The 24,188-nt window shown below is 47.1% G+C and overlaps 1 protein-coding gene across 1 annotated transcript in view; it reads left to right on the forward strand.

Moving 5' to 3' along the window:
- Window positions 1-24,188, forward strand: part of LOC140420961 (succinate--CoA ligase [ADP-forming] subunit beta, mitochondrial-like) — a 182,489-nt gene that overhangs the window by 30,586 nt on the left and 127,715 nt on the right. The window contains exon 4 of the mRNA XM_072505164.1: window positions 13,287-13,449. Within this exon, the coding sequence (XP_072361265.1) occupies window positions 13,287-13,449 (163 nt within the window). The remainder of the gene's footprint in view (window positions 1-13,286; window positions 13,450-24,188) is intronic.

Raw genomic sequence — 24,188 nt, forward strand, 5'->3', positions numbered from 1 at the left:
GGAGGGCGTTCACCTCGCCCCTTCTGACTCTCCTTGCAGGACAATATTAGTGATCCTTCGTGCAGAAAATTGTTTATCAGCCTGCAGGATAATGAATAGACACTGATGTTTCCCAAGAGTTAGTGCTCGGGTCAACTGTTTATTGTTATAAATGATTTTGATTTTGGAGTACGGAATTTCAAAATATGCTGACTATACCAAACTTGGAGGTGTGACGAACAATGAGGATGATATTAATTGACTGCAGCAGCACATAGCAGAAAGGGCAGACAAAGTGGCAGACGGAAGTTGGGGTGATGCGTTTTGGCAGAAGGGATAGGGAGAGGCAAAATATACTAAAGGCGGAGATTTCAAGATTGTGCAGGGACAGAGGGACCTGGAAATCTATATGCATACTTCTTTGAAGATGGCAGGACATACCAAAGCACATGGAATCCTGAGCTTCATAAAACTGAGCCTTAAGAAAGATCTGGTTAGGCTGCAATTAGAGCTTTGCTTCCAGTTCTGGCCACCACACTTTAGCGCATGCAGAGGGGATTTGTCAGAGTGGTCCCAGGAATGTTGGAATTTAGCTAGACGTTTCGGTTGGAGAAGCTGAGCTTGTCCTCCCTGGAGCAAAGGGAACTGAGGGGAGATTGCATATAGTGGTGACTAGTTGAGCTCAGGTAGACAAAAGCTGTTTCAATTAGCTGCTGGTACAAGGACTCGGGGTCACATTTAAATTTAGGGCAAGAAATGCTGGAGGAATGCGAGAAAGAATATTTTATGCAGTGAATGATAAAATGCACTGCCTTCAAGCATTATGGAAGCTGAGACAATCAATGATTTTAAGAGGAAATTGGATAGGCACGTGAGGGAAATAAACTTGGAGGGCTATGGATATAGAGCAGGGGAATGGGTAGACTGCTTTGCTCAACGAGAGCTGGCATGAAGTAAATGGGCCGGAAACCATGTCCTGTGTCATATGACTCTATGGCTCCATAATGTGGCCTGTGGATGTTTTCTTGGAAATGAGATGTATGACTTGTTCAATGTTTTTGGTTTATTTATATAAATCAGAGAAAGAATATAATGTAAGCTGTTTATAGCACTGATCAGCCAAGTACAGTTTTGAGAAATTTATCATGACCTCCTGTCAAATAAAGCCAATATAGTAATAGTTTCACAGTCTTAGTAATGTGAACCCTTCAGGTGTGAGATTGAATATTCTCTGCAACATGCCTGATACTAGAGGATTCTTAATGGAGAACTACTGAGTGCTCAGGTTGTCATTTGTTATTCATGTGAGCTTTACAAGTCACAAGAAAATAAGCTTTTTAAATTTTGTTTTTTATCGATGGGCGTTTACAGAATACACTTTCTCCAAGACGTGAATGTACAGTCATTGAACATCTGTAATCTAAACTTGGGGTTCCTGAAGAAAAGATGCAATATTTGTGGTCAATTTGTTTTCCTTACCAGTTTTCTCTCACTTTGCCCTGAAAGTGTGAATTGTTGGCATGCTTTCTAAACAACAAGGCAATCTTATTTGAAGGGTTTAGAAAGGGTGCGGAAAAGACTTACAACACTGCTTACAGAGATGAGGGAGTTCACTTATAAGAATAAATTGGAGATGCTGGGATTCTTGCCCTTGGAGAAGAAATGGTTAAAAGATGCGTTCAAAATCATGAGGGGTCAAGCTAAATTAGATCGGAACTCTTCCCAATTGGGTAAGAATTGAGAACCGGAGGACACTGATTTAGGGATATTTTTAAAAGGACCAATAGCAACATGAGGAAAAATATTTTTATGCAGCGAGTAGTTAGTATCCGGAATGCACTGCCCAAGAGTGTGGTGGAGACAGATTTGATCATTGCTTTTAAAAGGGAGTTGGATTAGCACTAGGGAGAACATTTGTAGGGCCATGAGGAAGGGGGTTTGAATCCCGGCCCTGGGTCACTGTCCGTGTGGAGTTTGCACATTCTCCCCGTGTTTGCATGGGTTTCATCCCGACAACCCAAAGTTGTGCAGGTTAGGTGGATTGGCCATGCTAAATTGCCCCTTAATTGAAAAAGAAAATGATTGGATACTCTAAATTTATTTTTAAAAAGTGCAGCTCAGACCTGTGGATTGTGCATCCTGTACCACATGGGAATTGCAGAATACTTCTTGTGTTCTGGGGAACTCTGTGTGCAGGAAGTGTTGTCATCTACAGTGGCTTGAGCAATACAAAGTACAAGGAACAGGCCCTCCAAGCCTGCTCCGATCATGGTGTCTGGCTAAACTGAAACCATCTGCACTTCCGGGTCTGTATCCCTCTTATATGAATCAACCATAATATGTTGACTCAATGGTGCCAGATTAAAGGTTGTCAAAGTGGTGCAGAGCATTCTGAAGTGAGCGGGTGAATGGCCAGTGGCTGTGACAATATCAACAAACAAAGTTAGAAGGAGGGTTGCGGTCCTGTAGGCAGAGTTTAGGGAGCTAGGAAGGAAACTAGCAAATATGACTTGACAGATAGTCGTCTCTGGGTAGTCTCAGTACCAAATGCAAGTGATTATAAAAACTGAAAGATAGAGCACATGAATGTGTGGCTGGAGGGATGGTGAAGAATGGAGGGCTTTAATTCCTGGGTCATCAGGACATGTTCTGGGAGAGATGGCACCTGCACAGATCAGACTGGTTGCACCTGAATAGAGTTGTGACCAATTTCCTTTTGGAATGATTTGCTAATGCTATTTAGGATGATTTAAACTAAGTTGACAGGGGTGAGGGAACCAGGAGGTAATATTAGAGAGGAAAGTCATGGCGCACAAAGAACTGAGAGAGGCAGATAACACTTGTAGGAAATTAGGTGGGATCAGAGTTAATAGAAATATAATGAGATCTAAATTGGGGTTACTGTGCATGTATTGTGAATGCATGGAATGTGACTAATAAGGTCGGTAAGCTGCAGGCACAGATAACCACTTGGAAATATGATGTTCTGGTGATAACAAAGACCCGGTACAATAAAGGGCAGGACTAGGTACCAAATATTCCAGGATGCAATGTGTTCAGAAAAGACAGGAAAACAAAGAGTGGAGGAGGGGACATTGTTGATTAAAGAGAACATATCAATAAATGAAAGAGAGGATGTCCTAGATGGGTCATGGACAAAATCTACTTGGTTAGAGCTGAGAAACAGTTGAGGCGCCATTACCGTGCTGGGTATAGTCTGCAGGCCACCAGCTAGTGGAAACATTATTGAAGAACAAACTTTCAAAGAAGTTACAGAGAAATGCAAGAATTACAGAGTAGCTATAGTAGGGACTTTAATTATCCTTATATATATTGGGATAGTAATAGTGTTATGGGAGGAAAGGGTTTCTAGAGTGTGTTCAGAAGAATTTTCTATGTATGTTTCCAGTCCAGCAAGGAAGGGGAAGCATTGCTGGATCTGGTTCTAGGTAATGAGGTGGGTCAAATGGTGGAACATTTGAGGAACAGTGATCATAGTATTATAAGGTTTAGGTTGGCTGTAGAAAAGGACAAGGAAGAATGCAGAGTAAGAATAATTAATTAGGGGAGGGCCAACTTCACTGGGGTGTGGAGCATCTGGTCCAGATAAATTGGATTCGAAATTAGCAGGCAAAGCTGTATCAGGTCAATGGGCTGCCTTTTAGGAGGAGATAGTTCATGTAAAGTCAAGGTACATTCTCACAGGTGGAAGGTAGAGCAAGCAAAGTTAAAGCTCCCTGGAAGATAGGGTAGACAGTGAACATGATAAAGCTGGAAAATGGTCCATGTGACAGATGTCAGGTGAGAGTACAACTGAGAAGAAGGCTCATTGAAAAATGAAAGGGAAGCAAAGAGAGAGTATGAGAAGGGACTTGCAGCCCAGTGAAAAGGGAATCCAAAAGTATTCTAAAGACATCTAGATAGTGAAAGAGTGGTAAACGGGAGTGGGGACGATTATGGATCAAAAAGGGGATTTATGCATGAGATCGGGGATGCGGGTGGATGGGAGGGGGGGGCACACTGGCAGGGAAACCATGGCTGAGATAGTATATGGTACTTTGCATCCAACCTTATCTAGGAAGAAGATGTTTCCCAAGTCATTTGTGAAAGAGGAGATAGTTGGGACATTGGATGGGTTAACAATTGATTAAGAATGGATGTATTAAGGAGGCTGGCTGTACTTATAGTTGTTAAGGCACCAGGATCGAGTGCAATATATCCAACAACACTGAGGGAAGTAAGGGTGAAAATTGCAGAGGCGCTGGTCATAATTTTCCAGTCCTCCTTAGATACAGGGATGGTGCCAGAGGACTGGAGAATTGCAAATGGTGGTGTTTCAGGATAATCCAAGCAACTACACGACAGTTAGTTTAACTTTGGTGGTGATAATTTGGGACACAATTGGCAGTCACTTGGACAAATGTCAATTTACTAAGGCATGAATTAAGAGCAAATCGTGTTTGACTAACTTCTTTGAGTTTTTTGATGAGGTAATAGTGAGTTAAAATGCCACATAACAGACTGTGAACAAAGTTAGCATTCATGCAATAAAAATACATTAGCAGCAAAGATACAACATTGACTAAAAGACAGGAAATATGGGACGGAATTCTCCCAAAACACGTGCTTCACGCCGGCGTCAACGGGCCTCTTGGCCCAGCGACTCCGATGGCCAGCACAGCACCGGAGTGTTCCATGCACTCCCGGCCGCAGGTCCGCGCATGCGGCCGGCTGCGGAAGAAGGTTGGCCCCCCAGATCGCACACTCCCGCAGATCGCGGGCCTGGCCGTCGTGGAGGCCCCCCACCGAAGATTGATCTCCCCCCCCCCCCCACCCGCCCCCCATCAGGACGGCCACCGCAGCCGCGACGCCAAGCTCCCGCCGCGTGGAACAATACGTGAACCACGCTGGCAGGAACCCGGCCGGTCGACTGCGGAGAATCGCTTCTCTGGTTGCCGGAGGTTCGCGTCCCAGCGTCGGACCCAGTCTCGGGTCTGAGGCCCCATTCTCCACCCCCGCGCCGAGCGCGATTTTGGCACGGAGGCTCGTAGAATCCCGGCCATTGAGTTTGGTGAATTGCTGTTTTAGAGGAAAGTTTAGACGTGGGATTCCCTCGGGGCTGGTGTTAGGCCCTCGGCTTTTCTTGATATATATTATTGACCTTGATTGGGTACATAGCACAATTTGAAAATTTGCAGATGATATTAAACTTGAATACATTGTAAACTGTGAGGAGGATAGTGTAAATCTTCAAAGGAAGATAGATAGGTTGATAGAATGAGCAGACATGTGGCAGATAGATCAAATTTAATGTTGAGCAGTGATGCATTTTGGTAGGAGGAATGCAGAGCAATACAATAATAAATAATGGATATAATTCTTAAGGGGATGCAGGAGCAGAGGAACCAGTGAGTATAGACCATAGGACATATAGTGCAGAAGGAGGCCATTCGGCCCATCAAGTCTGCACCGACCCATTTAAGCTCTCACTTCCACCCTGTCCCCATAACCCAGTAACTCCTTCTATCCTTTTTGGACACTAAGGGTAATTTAGCATGGCCAATCCTCCTAACCTGCACGTCTTTGGACTGTGGGAGGAAACCCACGCAGACACTGGGAGAACGTGCAGACTCCACACAGACAGTGACCCAGCGGGGAATCAAACCTGGGACCCTGGCTCTGTGAAGCCCCAAAGGTATCCACTGTGCTGCCCAAAAAATGTACACATATCATTGAAGGTTGAGAGCACGATTAATAAAGCATAAGGGAATCCCGGGCTATATAATAGAGGCAAAAAGTACAAAAGCGAGGAAGTTATGGTAAAGTTGTATAAGACACTGGTTTGGCCTCAGCTGGAGTATTGTGTCCAGTTCTGTGCGCCACACCTTTGAAAGGATGTGAAAGCATTCATGAAAATGGCTCCAGGGATGAGGAACTTCAGGTATATGGATGGGTTGGTGAAACTGGGACTGTTCTAAGGTGCTTGAAATGAAATGAAAATCGCTTATTGTCTCACGTAGGCTTCAAATGATGTTACTGTGAAAAGCCCCTAGTCGCCACATTCCGGCGCCTGTTCGGGGAGGCTGGTACGGGAATTGAAGCAGTGCTGCTTGGCCTGCTTGGTCTACTTTAAAAGCCAACTCTTTAGGCCTGTGCTAAACCGGCCCATGAGGGGTCTGCACAGAGCAGATGAGGAGAAGCCTCCCATTGGTGCAAAGACCGATATCCAATGGAAACCGGTTTAAAGTGATTGGCAAGACAAGAACGGTGACCTGAGTAAAAACCTTTTCTCGCAGTGGGTGGTTAGGATCTGGACTGCACTTCCTGAGAGCGTGGTAAAGCAGATTCAATCAAGGCATTCAAAAGTGAATTGGATAATTATCTGAAGAGAAAAGATTTGTTTAGGTCAAGGAAAAGGCAGGATATAGGAGTTAGGCGAGTCTGGTAGTCTCCTATCTCGTGCAGCCACGAGTGATACCTTAGGTGTCTTGAACATTTCTATTTCTATTTTTGTGAAAATAGCAAGATTGCTCTGTGGGTGGCATTCCTTTTGAGCTTCATGCACAGGGAGAGTACCAAGTTGCTTTCTGGTCAAACAAAGCAGCAATGTGTGCTTTAATTCTTCTATCATACACACACAACTCTGACTACTAATGTTTTAGTGTTGGAGAAATTTGTATCAATATAAGGCAAAATGGCTGCGATTTATTTTTGACCCTTCAAACTTTGCTCATCTTCACTTGAAGGTGCTGAATTAGGCAGGGCTAAAATTCCATGGGTGACACCACAGCAGGACCTGAGTCCAATACTGCCAAAACTGACACCTGCTTGTGTGCTCCCTTCACTGGTGATGCTAGAAACATGTGAGGACCCAGCCCGAATTTCTCCCTCTCACTCCCTGCTCCCCCACCGGCCCACTCAACACAGCCTGGATGTGTTAAAGTCACTGGCACTGCTCAGGCTGAGGAGTGAGATAGTGATCTGTTTTCTTGTGTTAGTCTTGGTCTGACATTGGAGGGAGAGTTTAGTAACCTGGCCCCTGGGAAGTTTGAAAGTTTGAAATTTAAAGGTTGCCTAGAGTTGTACCTCGGGGCTCAAGCTATCATATTAAATTTAAATAAGTTGTAAGTACAAATGGAAATTCCATCAGAGAAGAGTGGAACTTTTTCAAGGTTGACATTGCTGGATCAGAAGTGGCAGTGAATTCAAGGTTTCTGATGAAAGGTCATCGGCCTGAAACATGAGCACTTTCTCTTTCCACAGACGCTGTCAGATCTGCGAAGCATTTCCAGCATTTTGTGTTTATTTCAGATTTCCAGCATCTGTAGGATTTTGCTTTTGTAAAGTTAATAAGAATTTTTTCCTACCAGTATCTGCTCAGCTATTAGTTAGGCAGCTGTAATATCTAGTTTTCACACTGGGTGGAGATGTAACAAATGCTTACAATTGAATTACCGTACACATTTACTGGCAGTTAAAGATATTCTTCCAGAGCATTTGGGCAAATGTGGCAGGTGGAATATAATGTGGAAAAATGTGAGGTAGTCCAATTTGATAGGAGGAACAGATGCATGCGCAGAGTATTTCTTAAATAGTAAGAGATTAGAAAGTATAGATGTACAAAAGTACAAAGAACAATACAACACAGGAACAAGCCCTTCAGCCTTCCAAGCGGTACCGGTCATGATACCAACCTTTGCCAAAATCCTCAGCACTTCCTTGTGCCTTATCCCTCTATACCCATCCTATCCATGTGTTTGTCAAGATGCCTTTTGAACGCCGTTAATGTATCTTTTTCCGCAACCTCCCCTGGCAACGCGTTCCAGGCACTCACCACGCTCTGCATAAAAAACCTGCCTCGCACATCTCCTCTAAACTTTGCCCCACGGACCTTAAGCCTATACCCCCTGGTGACTGACCCCTCCACCTGGGAAAGAGTGCCTGCCCATCCACTCTATCCATGCCCCTCATAATCTTGTAGACTTCTATCAGGTCACCCCTCAACCTCTGTCTTTCTAATCATAGAATCATATCATAGAATTTACAGTGCAGAAGGAGGCCATTCAGCCCAGTGAGTCTGTACCGGCCCTTGGAAAGAGCATCCTACTTAACCGGCACATCTTTGGTCTGTGGGAGGAAACCGGAGCACCCGGAGGAAACCCACGCGCACACGGGGAGAACGTACAGTCTCCGCACAGACAGTGACCCAAGCTGGGAATTGAACCTGGGACCCTGGAGCTGTGAAGCAAATGTGCTACCGTGCTGCCCCATGAAAACAGTCCGAGTCTATTCAGCCTCTCCACATGGCTAATATCCTCCAGACCAGGCAACAGCCTGGTAAACCTCTGTACCCTCTCCAAAGCCTCCACATCCTTCTGGTAGTGTGGTGATCAGAATTGTGCATAATATTCCAAGTGCGGCCGTACCAAGTTTCTATTCAACTGTAGCATGACTTGCCAGTTTTTATACTCTATGCCCCGTCCAATGAAGGCAAGCATTCCATATGCTTTCTTGACATCCTTGTCCACTTGTGTTGCCACCTTCAAAGATCTGTGGACCTGCACGCCCAGATCTTTCTGACTTTCTATATTCCTCAGAGTTTTGCCATTTACGGTATATTTCCCCTCTGTGTTCGACCTACCAAAATGCATTACCTCACATTTGCCTGGATTAAACTCCATTTGCCATTTCTCTGCCTAAGTCTCCAACCTATCTCTGTCCTGCTGTATCCTCTGACAATCCTCAACATTCTCTGCCACTCCACCAACCTTGGTGTTATCCGCTAATTTACTAATCAGATCAGCGACATTTTCCTCCAAGTTGCTTATGTATACTACAAACAGCAGAGGCCCCAGCACGGGTCCCTGTGGAACACCACTAGTCACAACCGTCCATTCAGGAAAAACACCCTTCTACTGCTACCCTTTGCCTTCTGTGACCGAGCCAGTTCTGTATCCAATCCTGTACCTGGATGTTCTCGTCAACAAGACACTGAAGACTAACATGCAGGTGCCACAGGCAATTAGGAAGACTAATGGAATGCTGCTGTTTTCGCAAGAGGGTTTGAGTAGGGAAGTCTTGCTTCAATTGAGTATAACCTTGGTTCGACCACACCTGGAGTACTGTGTTTTGACTCCCTTACCTTAGGAAGGATATTAGTACCATCAAGGGAGTGCAATGACTTTTTCCGTGATGGCGGGACTGTTCTATGAAGAGAGGTTGGGGAAACTGGGCCCGTATTCTCTAGAGTTTCGAAGAATGAGAAGTGATCTCATTGAAACCTACAAAATACTTCACAAAGGGATAGACAGGGTAGAAGCAGGTAAGATGTTTCTGCTGGTTGGGGAGTCTAGAACCAGGGGACACGATTTCAGAATAAGGAGAAATATTTTTACCCAGAGGATTTTGGATCTTTGGTATTCTCTACCCCAAAGAGCTGTGAATGTTCAGTCATAGAGTATGTTAAAAGTAGAGATTGACAGATTTCTAAATGCCAATGACGTAGAGGAATATAGAGATAGTGTGGAAAAAGACATTGAAATGGATTATGAACCATGATCATACTGGATGGCGGAGCAGACTCGATGGGCTGAATGGCCTGCACCTGTGTGTCTATGAAGAGCCGTGGAGTTGCAATCAGTAATAAATCACGCTAGTCCCTGCACAATGTAGATTACGTGAGTCAGATGTCCTGTTTCTTGCAGTTTGTGGAATGCCACGCAACTCTCCATGACACTGACTCTGAGCTGACTCCATCACTGGTGGCTATTAAACTCTGGAGTTCCCTTCTTTAATCTCTCCATCTGAATGACCTCCTTTACGACTTCTTCAAAATCATTTTTTTGACCAAGTTTTCGTTACCTCCACTAAAATTTGTTTCTTTGACTCGCTGTCCGTTTTAATCTATTTTTAAAAATTGTTTTCACATAAAATGAACTATTGTAATAATGGCCTTTGATTTGCATTACTTAGTCATGGATTTATTTTTCAATTATGCCAGTGAAGTAAAATTGTATATTTTAATAATTTGACTAGTCAAGGTTTATTGGGTTGTTTTCTGTCTTATTACCCATCCCTACCTGCTCTGATGAGCTGGTGATGGTTAGCTGCTGCCTTGCACTTGCTGCAGTTCATGTGGTGAAGGTGCCTTGCTGCTTCATACAACTGATTGATCACTTTAATGGTAGTCCCAAATTGAGCTGGGACCTACAGTTATATAGAGATGAGACTGGGTAATAATGGCAGGCTTCCTTCATCAAAAGATATTTATGAACCAGTGTGCTGTTTAATGACAATTCAACATCTTCATGGTCACATTTGCTGAAACCAAATTTTTATTTCCTGATTTAAAATAAAATAAAATTCTGAACTGCCATAGTAGCATTTTAATTTCGGGATGAATTCACAGTGATCGATTACTAATCTTGGTTCTATACTAATCCTGATATTGCCACCGTACTACTGTATATTTTAAAATTGTCAAATAGTGGAAGGATTTGACTGGGAATTTATTTCAATTGAAGCAATTATTATACTGTCGTGCAACACTACTTTTATGCTTTTTTTCCTACAATGCTAACATCTTGTTGCACTGGAAATTAACACTCGTACAAAACGCCTGGCAGATAAAACGACTTCAGTGAAATTTCAAACTATTTTAACGTTGATTAGTGTGGCCTCTTTGTAGTGAATTAGCACTAAGACCTCATTAAAAAAAAAAAATACATACGAAGATAATATCACGACTAATTTTGAAAATTAAAAAAACTGGACAATGGCACCTTTCAAAATGGTTGAAGCTGTGTCTGTCAAACAATAAGAACTAGTATGGCAGTATTGCAGAAACTCATACCTCATTATGACTGAAGAGATACCAATGACTGTGGACTGCAGTGACCAACTTCAAAGAGCACTATTCAAAAGCCATCTGCATTCCAGAACCCAGGCTGGCCAACTGGAGTCTAGTAGTCTGCTTGGACAAAAAGCCCTGCAACCTTCCTTGCACTTTGTAATTTTTTAAATATATAATCTTTATTGTCACAAGTAGGCTTACATTAACACTGCAATGAAGTTACCGTGAAAAGTCCCTCAACGCCATATTCTGGCGCCTGTTCAGGTACACGGAGGGAGAATTCAGAATGTCCAAATTACTTAACAGAATGTCTTTTGGGACTTGTGGGTGGAAACCAGAGTACCCGGAGGAAACCCACGCAGACACGGTGAGAATGCTGGGATATTAAAAAAATTTGGGACCCAGATGAGGAAAACACATCCTTTGCCAAAGGTGATGTGGAGAGTTGGGATGTCATGACTCTTGCAATTTTTAGAGATGCACCATAGAAAGTATCCTATCTGGCTGCATCACAGCTTGGTATGGCAACTGCTCCTCCCAAGACTGTCAGAAACTACAGAGAGTCGTGAGCACAGCCCAGTCCATCGCGTGAACCCACCTCCCATCTATTGACTCTATCTACACCTCCCCCTGCCTTGGGAATGCGGGCAGCATAATTAAAGACTCCTCCCACCCATGTTATTCTCTTTTCCAACTTCTTCCATGGGGCAGGAGATACAGAAGTCTGAGAACATGCACTAACCGATTCAAAAACAGCTTCTTCCCCGCTGTTACCAGACTTCTGAATGACCCTCTTATGGACTGAACTGACCTCCACGCATCTTCTCTACTGAGTAGCACTCCACTCCGTATGCTTCACCCAATGGCTGTGTATTTACATTGTGTATTTATCGTATGTCCTATTTGTTTCACGTATGGGAAGGTCTTCCTGGACTGTACGCAGAACAATACATTTCACTGTACCTCAGTACACGTGACAAATCTAAATCTAGCTGGGAGAACTCATTATACTGTCCTGCTGCAGTGCAAAGCTCAGTCTGCCATTTTTCCATCTACCAAATAGCAGCACAGTAAAGGGGTTCGGTCCAGGTTTGAATGCCTGGCCCCATCTGCGCTGTTTCTATTAGACTAATTCATCTCTGTGTGCCTATTGCATTGCAGAAGTCACCTCTGCTGGTAAAGTGAATTTACCCTGCATCAGTTCACCCATCCGACCTCTGTGAAGGAATTCACGATTGGACTTGATGCTGGACTCTGGATACACGTGAAACAATAGTTATTTTCTCTGGTCTTTGCCCTGTAAATCTTTTTTCTCTCACTTTTATTGTCTGAGTGAAATGGAGGCAAAGTTGCTACCCTTCTCCCATGTTGCCAATAAACCAAACTTCTGAGTTAATTCTATCACGAATTTAACAGAAAATTGGACCACACCAAAACTGAGGGGTTGGGAAGCAAATCAAAACACCTTTTTGTTTACGGAGAGGGGGTGAAAGGTAAATGAAATGGGGGTGAAATGAGGGCCGTTTAAATTGACCCCTCTCCTGTCTGTAACAAAGATGAGTACTTTCGGTTAGCAGCGTTAGAACTCTGTTTCTATTTAGGTTTCAGTGCTAACCTTGAATTTTTAGAGCAGAATCGGGGGTTATATGACATTCTACAGAGGGCCGGCAGGAACTCAATGAGCTGAATGATCGCCTTTTATGCCATAGCGGCCTAATACTCTGTGATGTTGATATTTTAATACTTTCTTGTTTAGTTCATTTTAATAACAGGACTGCTAGATGACAAATTGTGCAAATTTTTAGAATATTTAATGCAACAAAAAAATCAGTCCCTGTTGCATTTTCTATAATTATTGAACTAAAATATGGGAACTCTAGATATGGGATGGAAGCCATGGTGTTGACATGAGTCAAAATTCTGTGCTTAAGCATCAGGTAAGCATCTTAGAATAATGTGCGTAATTCTCTCTATGTACTGTGCTGTTGATAATGTGTGTTTTTTCTCACTTTTTAAAATTATCTTTAGCCATTCACCCCCCCCCCCCCCCCCCCCCCCCCCCCCCCCGGATGGGCCGAGCGGTCGCTACTCAACGACAGGTTCCCGATGGCGCCGTCCACCCCAGGTCGCTGCCGGCGGGAACTCTGCGGGAACGCTTGGGGGGGGGAGGGGGGGGGGGGGCGCAGAAGGAGGCCCGCCGATTGGTGGGCCCCGATCGCGGGCCAGAAATGGTACTCTTTCCTTGGGTCGGTACAGACTCGATATGCCAAATGGGGATTCGTACGATTCTACGATTGAGCTAAAATCTTTTAGGATGTTTCATGCATGCATCTTCGGGTGCCATAGATATTTAAGTTTCGAAAGGGAAGAAAAGTTATTTTCTCGTATCCATGACCATCAGTTTTAGTTTTGCTTTATCGCTCAGCTTTTATGTAAAACATGAATTTTGTTGCAGCCCAGAGGAAGTCCGGGATATTGCTTCAAAGATGATTGGGAAAAAACTATACACCAAACAAACTGGAGAGAAGGGGAGAATATGTAACCAGGTGTTTATCTGCGAGCGCAGGTATCCAAGAAGAGAGTACTATTTTGCCATCACTATGGACAGGGATTCTCAAGTGAGTAACACATTTACTGATTCCAGTTTGTTGTTACATTATTATGTTCCTTTATTCCATTACATTTTTAACACTCGTTCTGAAGACGTGTTTGTTGCTGGCATCCTTATCCAAAGGCAGTCTTCCTTCTGTGAAATGGCAGAATGTGTGTCACCCCAAATAGTACGATTGCTCAAGGACTCTTTACATCATGGGGACGATGAGTGGAACTCCTGCCTAGTTTCTATGCTCTCTGTATCCTAAGAGTACTGACTTCAGTTGTAGCTTTCCCCATCATTATACTTGATGAGGTCAAATAAGCTGGCGTTGACTAAGGAACTCTGTCATGTTGGGTGGTCTGCTTCCCGCTGTGCCTAATGATCAGTTGGATATGGATCACTGAAAAACAGCATTCTTCTGTCTTGTTGAATGGACACTTTGTTAAAGAATTAAGATTTTTCCGGCAACAAATAGTTTTTGCTTAACAAAACTTGAGTAAATTTGATAGAAGCAAACCTTCAGATGGTGATATCTTATTCTATTTCATTTCGAACCATTAGTCACCCAGTTTATTTTCCTTGAGTTTATGCTGAATTCCTTGTGGGAATTAATGTTAAGGCAAGACTCCAAGGCACACAACATCTCAACGAACAGGAAAACATAAGCAGAATACAGAAAATTCGAGATGGTGGACTGTGAAGAGCAGGATAAAGCTTTATTGTCCACACAAAAGTGGAAATTTGTCCTGGACTTCACCTGTAGTATAACATATAATCATGCAGTGATCAGTTAAAAACAGTAAATATTTAACGTATGTCTACTTTCATACATTTGTGCATATGCAACATGCACCCATACCATACAAACATAACATATTGTCCTCTGCTATTAAAGCATTTGCTGCAGTTAACATAAATAAAAACAAAAAGTTCAATTTAAGTTGTTATTTAGTAAGATTATGGTACGAGGAACAAAATACCTCTCAAACCGATTTCTCCTGACAATAGGCATTCTAAAGTGACGACCCAAAGGGAGCCTTTCAAATCGATGACATAAAAGAGTGAGAGGGATCACTGAAGATGGCCTGAGCTCTCCTCTTAACTGCATTGTTAAATTATAGGTGCCTGCTGTCTACCAATGATTTTATCAGCAGTGTTGACAATTCTGGCAGCTTACTTTTACATTTCATGCTCAGGTCCCCAGACCAGACTGCCATGTTGAATGTTAAAATACTCTGCTAGAGTTTTGTAAAACTTCTCCAAAACATCTTGGGCGCGATTCAGTGGCCTGGTCGCACACGGCGTGTTGTTGGACGAGGCCGTTGAATCTTGTGAGAGGCCTCACCAGATTCACCTGGCACCTGGGACTCACCGGTCCACACAAATGTGGACCAGTCATAACAGAGACCAAAGAAAAAATGCTGAAAAATCTCAGCAGGTCTGGCAGCATCTGTAGGGAGATCTGACGTTTCGAGTCCAGATGACCCTTTGTCAAAGCAAAAGTCAAGACTTTGACCCTTTGTCAAAGTCATAACAGAGACCCCCAGGTGGTCGAGGACAGGGAAGGGTGGAACCCTGGCTCTCTCTCTGCCACCTGGGCACCTTGGCACTGCCAGGCTGGCTAGGCCACCACCAAGGTGTCCAGTTGGCAGGCGAGGAGCCCGGGTCCAGGTTGGCACTGCCAGTGATCCTTGTAGAAAAGAATCCTTATAGAATCACCTCTACAAAAGGAGGCCATCAGAACAAAAGCCATTCATAAAAACATGCTGAGGGTTATCAGTAAGAAAATCCCTGAGCCAGTAAATTAAGCTCCTATTCACGTTCAAAGTAAACAATCTTTATAACAGGATGTAGGGGCAGCACGGTGGCGCAGTGGTTAGTGCTGCTGCCTCACGGTGCCGAGGTCCCAGGTTCGATCCCGGCTCTGGGTCACTGTCCGTGTGGAGTTTGCACATTCTCCCCGTGTCTGCGTGGGTCTCACCCCCACAACACAAAGATGTTCAGGGTAGGTGAATTGGCCACACTAAATTGCCTCTTAAAAAAATAATTGGCTGCTCTAAATTTTAAAAAAAATTCACCTTTTAAGAAATGCCAACTTCCTCTCATTTAGGCACTTTTTAAAATCCCTTGACTCCCAAGGTTTATTGTTTGGAATTATCTTAACTGTTCTGGTATCAATAACTACCCTCACAAAACTGGATAAATGATGTTAAAATGTCTGTCAACTTGTGTGGGTTACCACACCAATCAAAAACACCTGCCAGCCAGTTACATCAAGTCAGCCATCAGCTCCTCCCTGCTCTCCTTTGTCCACACCAGAACTGTCTTCAGTGCAGATATTCTGCGTTTCACATGCTGTCTGTACGTTAGTAGGAGATGGATAATGTTATGATTCGATTTCCCAAGGGGTTATCTACACACTGTCTTGTATGTGTCCACTATAGTGCCATAACATTGATCCAGAATGCGAGTCGGAACAAGTGGTACAGGTGACACACTGCTGCACAATGGAAAGGTGCGCTGAGAGAGAACATATTAATATTCCCACGTATAAGCACCAGCTGCCCAGCCGATCTTTAAAAGGGAGTTGGTGGGGGTCATTTGATGTGAGTGCAGGAGTGGCTTCATTTTGGCGAGCTCCGGCTCTGCCCTACTTTCAATCTGCCTTTTCATCATAGAATCACTATAGTGCAGAAGGAGGCCATTTGGCTCATAGAGTCTGCACAGACCCTCCAAAAGAGCAGCCTACCTAGACCCATGCCTCCACCCAATCCCCATAACCCCACCTAACCTTTTGGGCGCTAATGGGCAATTTAGCATGGCCAATCCACCTAGTCCGCACATCTTTGGACTGTGGGAGGAAATTGGAACCCCCAGAGGGTGCCCCCAGAGGATGCCCCCAGAGGAAACCCACGCAGACACCGAGACAATGCGCAAACTTCACACAGATAGTCACCCAAGGTTGGAATTGAAACTGGATCCCTGGCGCTGTGCCACCATGCAGCCCATTCTTGAGCACATATCTTTTTTGTCTTTTTTTGGTGTACGTGGTTTATACTATTTCCTAGAATTGTTGGTTATATTTCTGTATGATGGAGCCGAGACGGAATCTTTTGGGTCCTCATTTGTTCGTAGTGGCTGGCAGAAGTCAGAGTGTGGGCCTGCATTTAGTGGCACATGTGCTTTTGAGCAGGCTCCCATCCTGATGGTGCTGTGTGCATCAACGGATAATGGCTGCCAACGAGGATGCTGTTTCTGTTTTTGCTGGGGGATTCGGCTCTGCTCCGCAGGTTGTAAGGGCCCAGTCCCAAGAGTTGCAGCATGTTTTTGTGGAGACGATGTTGGTGCACAAGGCGGTTCTTGCAGTAGGAAGAGCATTGTTCCCTGGTGGAAGCCCTCCTGAATTCAATGGAGCACACTTAATCAGGATTTCGCGGCCTTGGCTGTGTTTGGCCTTCCAACAACTGATGCTGTCTTGTCCTGTTCCCCATGTCGGATGTGCCGGTTTAGAGGTGACCGAGCCAGTAAAGTCATCCCTGTCCATCTGAAGCCAAGGTTGCTGAGTGCCTGGGTTCTGGTAAGATGGTGTGGTGAAAGTAATGATGTCTTGTGCTTCGGTCTTTGGAATCCTTGAAAGATCCTGAAATGTGCTCATCAATCCTGACCCTGCCTCAGCCTTGGTTTTTTCTTTTTTCTCGTGCCAGTGAAAAGTTTTTATCCTGAGGACTGCCTGCATCTGAGTTGTTATCTTGAACCTTGCTGTTGATTGCATTGTTGTCAATCTTGTTCCATTGATAGGCAAGTGTATAATGTGGGTGAGATGGTCTGTATCATGTTAAGACAAATGTTGAATTTGGAATTTGTGCACCGTCTTTATTCTAAATGTATTTGCGCCTTATGATGTCTGATAATCCTTCTGGTGGAGGGAGGGTGTGCTTTTTGTTGTCCCTCCCTGTCTCATTTAAAAGGAAGGTGAGCAGAGCTGGATCAGCGTGAAGGTTGGGGTTGGAAGGGTTAGTTTGTCCTTGCTATGATCGAGGACAACCTTCCCAGTTAGAGCTAATCATTTTCGAATTTTGTTTGTCTTTTAGTTTTAATTTTGATGCAGAGCATCCGTGCTTTTGTCAATGGATGGTAACTCCCCCTTAGTTCTCGGGTTTTCTCTCCCCCGCCCCACCCCTGTTTTTTAAAAATTCAGTCATGAGATGTGGACGTCGCTGGCTTGGCTAGCATTTATTGCCAATCCCTGAGGCCATTTAAGAGTCAACCACATTGCTGTTGATCTGGAGTCAAATGTAGGCCATACCAGGTAAGGATGACAGATTTTCTTCCATAAAAGATGTTAGTGGACCAGATGGGTTTTTACGACAATGATTTCTGTGATGTTATGCATAATGTAAGTTTGTGCATAATGTTATGCACAACCTCCGACCACTAGGTGGCATTGTAAATCCATCACGTGACCCTGTGATCTGGGGGCTGGGAGATAGATGTATTTGGAGTAGTTCCACAATAGTTGTTTAGTGTTAGTCGATCATATTTAATTTATCTTAGTTATCTTATCACGCAGTTGTTCTGCAATAAATTATTTTAAACTACATGTTCTGTAGTTCATCGTTCACTTTGGCCAGTCTACAGAACATGACAGTTTCATGGTCAACTTGAGAATTTTAATTCTATTTTTATTTTTATTGAATTCAAATTTCACCATCTGCCATGGTGGGATTCAAACCCGGGTCCCCAGAGCATGATTCTGGGTCTCTGGATTACTAGGCCAATGACAAAATCACTATGCCACTGCCTCCCTCTATTGTTTTATTTTGAAGTGATGCATATGTTGCAACTGTATTGTTGACTGTGTCCTGTTTTGGTGAAGACGGGTCTTGTATCTGTGAAGGGAACACATCAGAGATCTTGTCCCTGACTCATCCTGCCTTGTTTGCTCCTAAGCTTGTCTGCTGTACCTGCTTTATGTTGATACCTCTGGTTTTTTCACTTTTTTTCTTTTGTTTTGTTGTGATATTTGTAAAATTTTGGAAATTTCAATAAAAATACATTTTAAAAAAAGGAGGGGGGATTGGGCAGGCACTTGAGGAAAACGTGGGTCTTTGAGGCACTTGGGTTACATCCAAAAGGCATGGGTGTTGAACTTGGTATGAATGCACTTTCAAGGAGCCAACACTGGCACGATGGAATGAGGGGCCTCCTTCTAATAATAATAATGATAATGACGTATTGTCACAAGTAGACTTCATGAAGTTATTGTGAAAAGCCCCTAGTCGCCACATTCCAGCGCCTGTTTGGGGAGGCCGGTGCGGGAATTGAACCCACGCTGTCGGCCTTGTTCTGCAGTACAAGCCAGCTGTTTAGCCCACCGTGCTAAACCAGCCCCTGTGTGCTGTTTCTGTAGTTCTGGGGAATAAAGGGAAATAGTCAGGGATTTTACAAATACAATTTAGATTTCGAAAGTTGAGAGGAAATATTCTCATGGAAACTAAAGGAATGGTAGAAACACTAAATTACTCTGCCCCATTTATGGGAATTGGGGATTAAATGGAGCAATTTGGGACATGCTTCGAAAATGCTGAGAATGTCACATAGGATATAGCAGAGACTGCTCCTCTTGCCTTCTCAACTGATGCATCGCTTCCCCCAAGGACAATAGGTCGAGACATGCCTGCTACTCTTTCTTCTTTGTCAGGAGACCCTGGTCTGGGGCCCCCGCGTACCTCCCATCCACCTCCAAAATCTCTTCTATCAGTTGTTGGCGTTCCTCCATCTCCTCCCTATCCATCTTAGCCTCAAATGAGATCACCTCCTCCCTTGCTGCCACTTTCAGAGCTTCCCAGACCACCATCCATGAGACCTCCCCCCATGCAAATGAACCTCACATACTCCTCGATCACCGTCCCAATCTTATCACAGGAGCTCCGGTCCATCAATAACCCCAGATCCACTTTCCACCCTGGCCTCTGGGCTGCCCCCTTCTCCAAAACCACATCCAGTGCACAGTACATACAAATTAATTGAAATATCACCAAGCATGTAGGTGTCTCCACTTATCTATTAGCTACTAGACATACATGAGGTTAGAAGTGCATTATCTGTGGTATCCCATAGTCCCGTGTTTCTAAGGTTCACAGCTGCATGATCTATTGAATGTTTGTATGCAAGTTGTGTGACTATATCCTTGTAATTAAAAGATCCTTGAATCTTATCTGTTGCTGTGGCCACAGGCGTCTGCTGCTAGCTTGTTCTGTCTGTGGGAATTCAAACTTCCCAATTATGGCAAATTGCAGCCTATTTGAGCCCTTGGGTTTTATTTTAGAACCTTTATAGGTTTTTTACATAAACTTGTATGATTTAATATACTAACCCTTTCAGTATTGATAAAGGAAATTAATGTATGTGAGCTTTCAAGGTGTATTTGATAAGGTGCTGCATAGAAGCCTTGATAAAATTAGGGCTTGCAGCAATAAAGGAAATATGAAAGCATGGATGAGATTTTGGTTAAAGGACAGAAATCAGAAAATGCTGGTTAATGAATATTTTTTGCATGGGGATGAATGTATACTGGCATCCAGTAGGGATCAGTGTAGAATCATTGCTCTTATTGCATATAAAATCTTCTCTTGGAAATAACCGGTATGAAATCAAGATGCGCAGGTGACGGAAAATAAGGGGCGCGATTCTCCGCTCCCGCACCGGTTGGGAGAATCGCCAGGGTCACCAAATTTTCCCGCGACGCCGGTCCGACGCCCTCCCGTGATTCACCCAAGCGGCGAGAACGGCCCCGTTGAGTTCCCCGCGGCGCAGGCCGGAGAATCGCCCGAGGCACCCAAAATGGCGATTCTCCGGCACCCCCGCTATTCTCAGGCCCGGATGGGCCGAAGTACCGATGGCGTGACCCCAGTTCACGCCGTCGCCGTTCACACCTGCTTTTTAAAGCCGTCAGCCAGACGTGCTGGCTGACACTGACCAGTGAGGAGGTGACTGTTCCGCAGCTCCTGGAGACCGGATCGGCTTCCGCGAGAAGGCTGCGGCCAACGGGGGGATGAGGGAGAGTGTGCAGGTGGGAGGGGGGATGAGGGAGAGTGTGCAGGTGGGAGGGGGGATGAGGGAGAGTGTGCAGGTGGGAGGGAGGATGAGGAAGAGTGTGCAGGTGGGAGGGGGGGGTGAGGGAGAGTGTGCAGGTGGGAGGGGGGGGTGCGGGAGAGTGTGCAGGTGGGAGGGGGGATGAGGGAGAGTGTGCAGGTGGGAGTGGGGATGAGGGCGAGTGTGCAAGTGGGGGGATGAGGGCGAGTGTGCAAGTGGGGGGATGAGGGCGAGTGTGCAAGTGGGGGGATGAGGGAGAGTGTGCAGGTGGGAGGGGCGTGAGGGAGAGTGCAGGTGGGAGGGGGGGTGAGGGAGAGTGTGCAGGTGGGAGGGGGGTGAGGGAGTATGCGCAGGTGGGAGGGGGGTGAGGGAGGGTGTGCAGGTGGGAGGGGGGGATGAGGGAGAGTGTGCAGGTGGGAGGGGGGGATGAGGGAGAGTGTGCAGGTGGGAGGGGGGGTGAGGGAGAGTGTGGATGGTATCGTCCATCCGCGGATGCAGCATGTCAGCCGCCCTGATATGGCAGGACGGTGACTAGGAAACGGCCGCAGGTTGCCGTGTGGCTGATGGGTACAGGCGACTGGCACACTGGTGAGGAGTATGGTGTGAACTGACCGTTGGACGCAGACAGTGACCAGATGTTAGGCTGGGTGCGTATCTGCAGCGCGACCAACCCACAGGGGCACACAGGTATCCCATGCAGCCTGGCTGACGAGGTGTGGAAGAACCTCCGTGTAACATGTCGTTTCTCTGCCCCCCACCACCCTCCTGCAGGTCACCATGTTTGCCAACCAGACAGCGATGTTCACTGCCGTGGTTGGAGCCGCAGCTCTGGAGTTTGCCATCCGGCAGCGTAGAGTCAGACGGCCCACAGTGGCTGCACATGCAGCGATTGCCGGTGCAGCAGAGGGGATGGCCGCGGAGTGGCCCGTCGTCGCCGCGCAGGCCGCAGGCGCTCAGGACCCGAATGTACAGGGGGATGCCGAGGGGAACGTTGACCCCCTGATGGCGAGGAATGCAGAGGAAGTGCTTGGGGGGGGAACAGGAGCAGGAGGATCCACTGATGGTGGTGCCAGGGCGCCACAGGCGTCCAGCAAGGCCGGGGGTGTACCGTGACAATGTCATTCGAGGCCCTACCGGACATCACATGCAGGAGGCGACTACGGTTCAGCAGGGAGACGGTCGCACATATATGCCAGCTCGTGGAGCACCTCGCACCATTTGGAACTGGTGGAGGACACGCGATACAAGTCTCTGTCAAGGTGGCCCTAAACTTTTATACGACTGGCTCCTTCCAGGCGCTGAGCGGGGACCTCTCCAGGATATCACAGCCATCGGTCCACAGGTGGATCAGGGCCGTCACCGACGCCTTGTACGCCATCGCGGGCAGGCACATAAAATTCCCCGAGGACCGAGCACAGCAGGAAGCACGGGCACGTGGATTCGCCAAGGTGGCCGGGATACCGATGGTCCAGGGTGTCATCGATGGTATGCACGTCCCCATGCGCCCGCCTGCAGACAACAGGGAAGTGTTCATGAACAGGAAGGGCGCATACTCCATGAACATTCAGGTAGTGTGCGACCCCCCCCACATGAAGATCATGCACGTGTGTGCAAAGTACCCTGGGAGTGTGCATGACGCCTACATTCTGGCACAGTCATTCATCCCCGCAATGTTCGATGGATGCCCCCCCCCGGGACATGGGTCCCTGACGGCACGCGTTTCCTGGGGCGGCCCGGCTTCGATGGGCCAGGCTGCTCGGCGGGTGTGCTGGATGGCGTTGTGCCACCCTGACCTGCCCGCTGCCCACCAGATGCGCCAGGGACGGAATGGGGGGAGGCCGAGTGGACTGGGATGTCCCTTGATGGAGCTACCGGGACGGGCCCCAGAACCTCCTCCCTCGGGGAGCCCCTGTGCCTCACTGTGGGACGGAGATGCGATCGGAGACATGCCCTGTCGCACCACCGACACCTGGCGCTGCCAGTCCTGGAAGCGGGATCGACCACGGTCCGAATGTTCGCCGAGACGGAGCCCAGGGAGTGCGACATTCCTGCCAAGGACTGTGCGATCTCAACCTGTGACTGCGCCACGCCATCCACCATGTGCGCCAGGCGGTCTATGCTCTCCGCGACTGCCTGCTGGGACCGGGCCATGGCATGGTGAGACTCGGCCAGGGCCCAGAGAGCGGCGGCAATGTCGTGTTGGCTCTGGCGCGTGGTTACCTGTGAGAGGGCAGCCCTCTCCTGGGCCATGGATGACGCGTGCACGTTAAGCCCAATGCCTTGCAGAACCTGACCCATGGCCGAAACCCTTTCACCCATTGACTCCACCGCGGACTCCACCCGCGTGGTGTAGGCCTGGGTGGCTGCGATGAGCGGCACCACTCCCTGCTCCTGAACGCGGATGGACTCCTCCAACTGCGTGTGCAGGTCCTGGAAGATGGCCCTCATCCCGTTATTCAGTCCCTGGGTGTCCACATGCATCGATTGTCCGGGTGGGTCAAGTACATCCAGGAACCCGGGAACCGTCTGGGTGGCAGCTGTTTGCTGGGCCTGGCCTGGCCTCCGACCGTCCAGCCCCTCGGCTGCTCCAAACTCCACCTGCTGTACCGGCTTGGCTGTGGGGTGCGCACCAGACCGTGACCTGCGAGCCTCATCATTTATATGCCCAACCGAGGTGAGTGTCTCTGCGATGGTGGATGGTGTCGGAGACAGCAGTGCCGCAAGCTCGAGGTCATCGTCCGTTAGGAATTCTGGTCTGTTCTCCTCCCACTCATGGCCCGGCGCAAGCTCCATGCCGGCCATGTCGTGCAGACCTCCAGGTGATTCCACCGAGTGTGTGGCCGTGATGTGCGATTCATCTTCAATGTCTGCCCTGTGCCCCTCACTATTGTCTTTCTCGGTGGTGTGAGTGTCCCGGTCCTGCGTTCCTTACTGAGAGGTTTGCCCTCCTGACCGACCGACTGCCAACCTCTGGCGTGCGTCCCTGGATGCACTTGTGGTTGGCGATGTTCCGCTGTCTCTTGGCCGAGACGTCCCTGGACGTTCGGCGGCTGGCCCTGGGGAACATAAAGATTCGGGATTCGTTAGACACGGTGGCCCGGGTGTATGGTGGTGGTGGGTGCACAGTGTGAGGGGGTGGGGAGCGAGGGTGCAGTGGCATGTGTGTGAGGGAGACGATGACGGGTTGTGGGGGGGTTAAGGACATGCAGGGTTGTCTCACTTGCTTCCGTAAAGCATCACAATTAGGCGGGTATCATCAGGGCATGCAGATATAAACTACATTTTTGCTGGGTCAGGAGACAGCACGCCATGGCATCGCTCCGGGGGGGGGGGTCCCGGGGCTCATGTGAGTCGAGTAAATCGTTGGGCACCCTAACCCCCCCCAACCCCCCCCCCCGATGCCCCAATCAACCCCCGATGCCCCAATCAACCCCCGATGCCCCAATCAACCCCCGATGCCCCAATCAACCCCCGATGCCCCAATCAACCCCCGATGCCCCAATCAACCCCCGGTGCCCCAATCAACCCCCGGTGCCCCAATCAACCCCCGGTGCCCCAATCAACCCCCGGTGCCCCAATCAACCCCCGGTGCCCCAATCAACCCCCGGTGCCCCAATCAACCCCCGGTGCCCCAATCAACCCCCGGTGCCCCAATCAACCCCCGGT

The sequence above is a fragment of the Scyliorhinus torazame genome, chromosome 5 (assembly GCF_047496885.1).
Source record: "Scyliorhinus torazame isolate Kashiwa2021f chromosome 5, sScyTor2.1, whole genome shotgun sequence".
In the NCBI taxonomy this organism is placed as follows: Eukaryota; Metazoa; Chordata; class Chondrichthyes; order Carcharhiniformes; family Scyliorhinidae; genus Scyliorhinus; species Scyliorhinus torazame.